Below are 7,500 nucleotides of genomic sequence, written 5' to 3' on the forward strand. Positions count from 1 at the left end.
CTGACTTTTTCACAATACATCAAATGTGTCTGAATGACCTACCCATTTCTAGTCTTTTTTGTCAAGAAGCAAAACAGTCTAGTTTTGCTTTCTAACACTCACCCTAATCCTTCTTCAGAGCTGCATCAAAACATTGTTTACAAATGAATCCCTCTAACATCCTTCTGAGCTGTTCCAAAGATCTGAGTCACATAAATGATGACAATTACTGCAACCTCTGCTCCTCGGCCCACGAGGAATGAAAGGGTCACATCAAGCAGTGCTCCTCTCAAGTTCTTCGGACAGAGATGAAACAGAGGACACCTCTCAGGCAACAGAAGGAAGGTTGCTCGAGCTAGCCAGGAGTCGAACCTAGAATCTTCTGATCCATAGTCAGACGCGTCATCCATTGCGCCACTAGCCCATCTTGCAGCAAGGAGCTCCTTGTCATTCTGTCGAACCACCACCGACTGGTCGCAGCGAGTGGCAAAATAATTGGATTAATCAAAACACATGCCCCGTGTGAGGGTTGAACTCACGACCTTCAGATTATGAGACTGACGCGCTGCCTACTGCGCCAAAGCTGGGGAACAATAGTCTGCTTGGGGGGGGGAAGAAGGGGAAAAAAGGGGGGGAGAAGAAAGGGGAAGAGTGAGGCCAATCCCAGAGTCGCGAGTTCGATCCTACCAGTCGCCATACAATGTTTGAGTGAAAAGATTTCCCACAATCAATGTTCAAGTGTTATGAAGTAACAGCTGTTTTTTTGTATCTTGAAAACATTTTAAATGCTTTTTTTTACAGATAGTGTTAAATTATACTATATACTTGATACAGTCTATTTTAATGTCCTTAATTATACCCAGTGCTTATTTTCATTTTTCACAGCAAAACAATGATAAAAACTAAAATATTCTTGCAAGTGTCTTTCCTAAAGTACTTTTTGAGTGAAGTGAATATCTTTTTTCTAGTGTATGCTTAAAATTATTACCAATAATTCAGAATTTGAATCAGCTAACATTTACTTACAGTAAAAGACCATAGACCTTATAGGTTTCAAAGAACCAAATATTTATTCATCAACAATTAAGACAGTGAATGAAACATGTTTAGTTAGTCCAAAAACATTGTAGCATAATGACAATATCAATCGAAAACAAAATAAATAACACTGTGAACTAAATAAAAACTATATACAATGAAACAGTTTGTGAAGTTATTTAAATTAAAGAAAACATTTATTTTTTCTTTTTAATTTGTTCCAGCCACTGCTCTTTAGTTAGACTTTCATTAGAGGGACAGTAAATTTGCCCTCTATATTGGCTGTGTCCTGTTTCAGCAATTCTAAACTGCCCGCATTTTTTGCATGTATTGTGCAAAACTTTGCGTGTCAGTTTTCGAGGTTCTCTATCAGGTTCAGCAGGGGCTGCTCTGGGAGCCAGAACAGGGGCCACAGCAGGGGCCAGAGCAGAGCCCAGAGCAGGGGCCACAGCATAAGCATGTGGAGGAGGGGTGGAGAGGCTCCACAAACTCTGTTGCTGTTGGGTAGTGAGGATAACAGATCCCTGTGGTACCACTGGAGTAATTGCCACTAGCTGAGGCCTTTTGGGTGGGGCAGGGAGAAGCTGCCGCTGTCCTGATGGATTTGTCCCATCAGTGAATTGTAGCTTTCTTTTTAATTTTGACTGCCCCACAGTGTTGGATGGTAGCCTGTATGTATGCAGTGGCCCTGAATGTGGTACGCCGTAATGCGGACGTATATTTGCAGGCAGAAGTGGGTCAGCAGCTACAGAAAACCGGCTGGGAAGGTTTAGCCCTTGAAGTACCACAGCTGTTTCTTGCCTTTTGACCCTTCTGTTATGCCACTGAACCAGGGTGGTGTAGCTCACATCCACTAGCTGCAAGTTTGTCTGCCCCATCACAGCTCCATTTGCTAGAACGAGCTGCCTGATCTTCCTATAGTCTTGAAGGATTAAATCCCACCTGGAAACTGTGCCTGCCCCTCTTTTCTTTGGACTACGATGGATATTGCACAGCCGGACAAAGATGGTCTCCACCAGGCGGCAGCAGTCTGGCCATTGGGCAGATGGGGCTGGAGTGGTTAAAGCATGCCTCTTCACACTCTCAACCCCAGGAGTAAATTCCTGCCTCTTCTTGGGGGACCTAAACCTCCCAGTGTTCAATCTCTCTTGATGCCTTGCAGCAAATACCACCCTCTGTTTATCAAACTCCAGCAGGTTCTGCCACAGAGCAACAATGCAGCTCACCTAAACAGGAAAATAAAACAATTATACATGAGGACACAGCAATATGCAAGTGAGGTGAAAGGCGTGTGCATGTCTGCAGCAAGCAACAACGTATGTTACTGACCTCCTGGTTGTTCAGCACCAGTGAGGTTTTGCTCCTTAGCTCCACCAGATACTCAGCCAAGCTGTCAACTTTGTCCAGGCCTGGTACACCGACCTCATCTAAACCCTGAGAAAACATAAACAACATAAAAAATGTAGAAGTTATTTGAAGTTTTATTTTATTTTTCTTCAATTCTACAGCTTAGAATGAATGCCCACCTCTGACATAGGCACTGCAATGCCAGGCTGGGTGGAGGCAGCGGACTGGGTGGAGGGAGCTGGCTGGATGGAGGCAGCGGGCTGGATGGAGGCAGCGGGCTGGGTGGAGGCAGCAGACTGGATGGAGGGAGCTGGCTGGGTGGAGGCAGCAGACTGGATGGAGGGAGCGGGCTGGGTGGAGGCAGCGGGCTGGATGGAGGGAGCTGGCTGGATGGAGGCAGCGGGCTGGATGGAGGCAGCTGGCTGGGTGGAGGCAGCGGGCTGGGTGGAGGGAGCTGGCTGGGTGGAGGGAGCTGGCTGGATGGAGGCAGCGGGCTGGATGGAGGCAGCGGGCTGGGTGGAGGCAGCAGACTGGATGGAGGGAGCTGGCTGGGTGGAGGCAGCAGACTGGATGGAGGGAGCGGGCTGGGTGGAGGCAGCGGGCTGGATGGAGGGAGCTGGCTGGATGGAGGCAGCGGGCTGGATGGAGGCAGCTGGCTGGGTGGAGGCAGCGGGCTGGGTGGAGGGAGCTGGCTGGGTGGAGGGAGCTGGCTGGATGGAGGCAGCGGGCTGGATGGAGGCAGCGGGCTGGGTGGAGGCAGCAGACTGGATGGAGGGAGCTGGCTGGGTGGAGGCAGCAGACTGGATGGAGGGAGCGGGCTGGGTGGAGGCAGCGGGCTGGATGGAGGGAGCTGGCTGGATGGAGGCAGCGGGCTGGATGGAGGCAGCTGGCTGGGTGGAGGCAGCGGGCTGGGTGGAGGGAGCTGGCTGGGTGGAGGGAGCTGGCTGGATGGAGGCAGCGGGCTGGATGGAGGCAGCAGACTGGATGGAGGCAGCTGGCTGGGTGGAGGCAGCAGACTGGATGGAGGCAGCTGGCTGGGTGGAGGCAGCGGGCTGGGTGGAGGGAGCTGGCTGGGTGGAGGCAGCGGGCTGGGTGGAGGCAGCAGACTGGATGGAGGGAGCTGGCTGGGTGGAGGCAGCGGGCTGGGTGGAGGGAGCTGGCTGGATGGAGGCAGCGGGCTGGGTGGAGGGAGCTGGCTGGATGGAGGCAGCGGGCTGGATGGAGGCAGCAGACTGGATGGAGGGAGCTGGCTGGGTGGAGGCAGCAGACTGGATGGAGGCAGCTGGCTGGGTGGAGGCAGCGGGCTGGGTGGAGGGAGCTGGCTGGATGGAGGCAGCGGGCTGGGTGGAGGCAGCAGACTGGATGGAGGGAGCTGGCTGGGTGGAGGCAGCAGACTGGATGGAGGCAGCTGGCTGGGTGGAGGCAGCGGGCTGGGTGGAGGGAGCTGGCTGGATGGAGGCAGCGGGCTGGATGGAGGCAGCGGGCTGGGTGGAGGCAGCAGACTGGATGGAGGGAGCTGGCTGGGTGGAGGGAGCTGGCTGGATGGAGGCAGCGGGCTGGGTGGAGGCAGCGGGCTGGGTGGAGGCAGCAGACTGGATGGAGGGAGCTGGCTGGGTGGAGGGAGCTGGCTGGGTGGAGGCAGCGGGCTGGGTGGAGGATTCGAGCTGTGATGTAGCAGAGAAAATGGTCTCATCGTCTAGCTCTGATACTAGAAAATCCAAAGCTTCCTCATCCACAAAGCCTTCATCTTCCTCCGCTACATTAGCCTCCACATCTTCCAGCAGAACATCTGTTTCTTCTGAGTCAGGCTCGGCTTTCAGTGGCTTTCCTGTTTGACTTAGAAGGTAGTCAACGCCCAGTAGCTCACCTATGGAAAATCGCAAACACATTGATAGTAAAACAGTCCTAAACATGTTACATATTAGTGATTTTTTTATACTGTAGTTTATCTACAACTGTTTTTCCTTCACATATTTCATTTTGTAATACCTGTGTACTTTGAAGGAGGCATAAATTGTGGGACGTACTCTCGTCCCAGCACCTTCAAGCTGTTCTGATTTATGGACTGAGTCATGTCTCCAGCATATGTCAGAAGAGACGATGGTTTGTTGGTCACTGCTGCAGAACCCCGATCCTGATTCCATCTATTCAGGCCTTCCAGGAGGTAGAGCTGGAAATTCAGCAAGTTTGCACTGGTTCCTGGAAACAAAGCAAAAAAACAAAACATCATATTAATGTGTTTGAAACAATACTGGTAGATCCAGTTTTTCAAAAATATACAGTAAAGGGTTATAGTCATGTTAGAAAGCGACATACCTGGAATAAACCTGTTTAAATGACAGTGAAATGACTCCAGGGATGTAGAGCCTCGTGAACAGCGATAGCGTGTCAACTTGATTCCGCTCTTGTTGACACTGCCCACCTCAGTGTACAACTGAATCCCTGGTACATCCTGAATGCATTTCACATGCCGTTTTTGGACAGCCCAGATGTGTTTCATTCTGACTTCATCCAGCAAGGGAACTCCCATCAAATCTCTCCCTTTTGGACCATTCAGCTCCTCCAGCAGTCGTTCAATAAAGACAGTAGTGATGTCGTCTCCCCGTGTCCTCCTACGACAGAAAGTACTCAACTCCTTCTTTGTTATCTGCCTGTCCACCATGGCGTTGGTTATACCTGGCCTCTGTTCCTGCTGGAGCTGCCTTTCTTTGGCTCGTCGAAGAAGGTCAAGGTCCCCTGCATCCCACTCAAAAATGCAGGAGGACAGTGCCCGCATGAAAGCAGGATACAGAGGGTGGGCATCCGTGGTACAACCTACAGCCAGCCTCCGCATAAAGTGCCAAATGTCCAGACGAATGTAAATATCTGGCCATTCTCCAAATCTGCCCTGCAGCTTGCTGAGGCCCTCACTAACACAGCAGCCACAGTCCACATATAGCACCTTTGGAGGTGCAGCCCCAGCCTGGCGATACCGCTCCATCAGTCCTGCAGCCATTTTGTCCAGTCCTGGACCCTCCTGGACAGTCAGGACACTATTCAATATTTGGCCCAGCTCATTGCTGACTGACGACACCCACAGAGCTGTTCCTTTGCTGTGGCCAGCCAGCTTTTTGGTGATCTACAATAGAAAATGTGGAATTAAATCTTGCTGTTTCTCGTGTCTATAGAAACCACTGTCTGCTGTGGATGTCATAACATTTTCATTGTAGAACAACAAACTTTTTCACAACACGTTTAATTGTTTAAACTGAAATAGAAAACAAAAAAGTTATCCCAATTTTTTTTTTAAATTATTAGTGTTTTAAATTTAATAGTGTACACCTTTTTTTTTCAAGTAGGATATAATACTAATACTAATAATAATAATAATACTGATAATTATCATCATTACCTGGTTACTAACCTTTTTAGTGGAGTCCAGCTTCAGAACTGTCCCCAAGGTGGAGGTGATGCTGGCCTTTATGTGGTCTATGCGTGACAGAATATCTCTGCCATACACAGTCAACAACCAGCGATCAGTGGGGATGTCAGCTGGTTCTGGGGGCTCCTGGCACACCACCGGGAAAAGGCTGGGTCTATTTACAAAGTTAGCGCACTCCTCCAGGTAGTGCCCCAACCTGTTCAGCCACTCCTCCCCGTGGTTTTCTTTCAGCTGCTTCAGCAGCCGCGCTGAACTGTTGCCCTGCGTTCTGTCTCTCATCAGCCTGATCACTCGTATGTCACAAGCATACCTGGAAGGCAGATTAACAAAGTATTTATTCCGCAGTAACATTTACATGCAATTTGATATCTTCATTCCTCCAGTTAGCATTTTACTAAATGTTTTACTCACTTTTGGGTGAGGATGAGCCGAAATAGTTTCTGGTGTGGCAAGTCCAGTTGGTCTCGGATGCTCTGGGATGTTGATAGATATGTGAGATTACACCCGCTGCACCTGAGTGTCTCCGTCACCAGGAGGTAATACCTATCAACATCCAGGACCTTCCGAGCCCTCTTGTGGATGCCAGCACCTGTAAGATGATTTCCACAAGCTTGGCAGAACACCCTGACCTTCCACTGATGGTAGGGCATCCATACCAGGAGCCGATGTGAAAAAAACCTCTCAGGTGTCGGCACCTGATGGTAAATGAGGGCCGGTGCAGGAGGCTCGTACCACAGCTTTAAATCTGGGCGCAGTTTGCCAGATTTAAAGAGGGTATTTGAGATCCATCTTTGATCCTGCACAGGGATGGTTTTCCTCATTTCACTCGGCAACCAGAAAGAAGCTGCATCACCACCTGCAGCTAGTTTTAACAGAGACGTTGAAGGCTCTTCCTAAAACCAACAGAACATAAATATGTTTGAAAACAGATATCTTAGAACTGCATTACTTTAATGAATATACACTGCTGTACTCACAGCTGCAACTGTCTCGCTGGAGTGTGTCTGGGAGGATGGAGCAACACTTGGGCTCCTCACAGAGGGTGGAGGGGGACTTGGGCTCCTCACAGAGGATAGAGAGGGACTTGGGCTCCTCACAGAGGATAGAGAGGGACTTGGGCTCCTCACAGAGGATAGAGAGGGACTAGGTGTCTTCCGGGCCACCAAGTTGGGCTTCACTGAATCCGAAAGAGAACCCCCAAAATGGGACTTAGTGAACTGAAATGAGAAATGTACAATCATGTGAAGTAAATACTTTATAAATCACTCCATCAAAAATAAGAACAAGAAAATGTTTTGTTCAAAAACTATGATAGTTTTTTGCCATGACAGAATCAATGATATAAAGTATTGAGCAAACAAACAAGAACATTTACCCTTGACAAAGATGGAGGGGACCTCAGGAAACAGCGAGTGGCTGTTGCTGTATCACCAGACGTAGATTGTGAAGCCACAGACTGTGGGGTCAAGGAAGGAGGTGCAGAAGGAGGCTGCAGTGCAGGCTACCAAAACAAAGATATTGTAAAAGTCACCATTCACCAGAATTGCAAGAGACAAGACATAGCTTCAAATTTGACTAAAAAGTGATTGTTATTAGATATTATTTTAAACCAGCTTACTTTATCAGTGTGAAAGCCACAGTCACAAGTGACAGACGCTCCAAAAAGGTTGGTCTGTCCCCGAACTTGCATGGGGCATTTTTCTATCTGAAACAGT

At 49.3% G+C, this 7,500-nt stretch overlaps 1 protein-coding gene and 1 non-coding gene across 2 annotated transcripts; both read right to left on the minus strand.

Annotated features, from left to right (window-relative positions):
- Positions 1 to 330: 330 nt before the first annotated feature.
- trnah-aug (transfer RNA histidin (anticodon AUG)) lies at positions 331 to 403 on the minus strand. The gene has a single exon. It is a non-coding gene; the product is annotated as a tRNA-His (tRNA).
- A 622-nt stretch (positions 404 to 1,025) lies between these two features.
- Positions 1,026 to 7,446, minus strand: LOC145553236 (uncharacterized). The gene is made up of 11 exons (XM_081612018.1): positions 7,404 to 7,446; positions 7,161 to 7,286; positions 6,763 to 7,002; positions 6,197 to 6,678; positions 5,768 to 6,095; positions 4,681 to 5,482; positions 4,354 to 4,563; positions 3,861 to 4,231; positions 2,544 to 2,750; positions 2,347 to 2,451; positions 1,026 to 2,243 (listed from the first exon to the last, which is right to left on the minus strand). The coding sequence occupies exons 4-11, from the start codon at positions 6,604 to 6,606 to the stop codon at positions 1,215 to 1,217; spliced, it is 3,462 nt and encodes a 1,153-aa protein (XP_081468144.1). The 5' UTR covers positions 6,607 to 6,678; positions 6,763 to 7,002; positions 7,161 to 7,286; positions 7,404 to 7,446; the 3' UTR covers positions 1,026 to 1,214.
- Positions 7,447 to 7,500: the final 54 nt, after the last annotated feature.

Source organism: Poecilia reticulata, chromosome 10 (genome assembly GCF_904066995.2).
Source record: "Poecilia reticulata chromosome 10, P_reticulata-male-v2, whole genome shotgun sequence".
Lineage (NCBI taxonomy): Eukaryota > Metazoa > Chordata > Actinopteri > Cyprinodontiformes > Poeciliidae > Poecilia > Poecilia reticulata.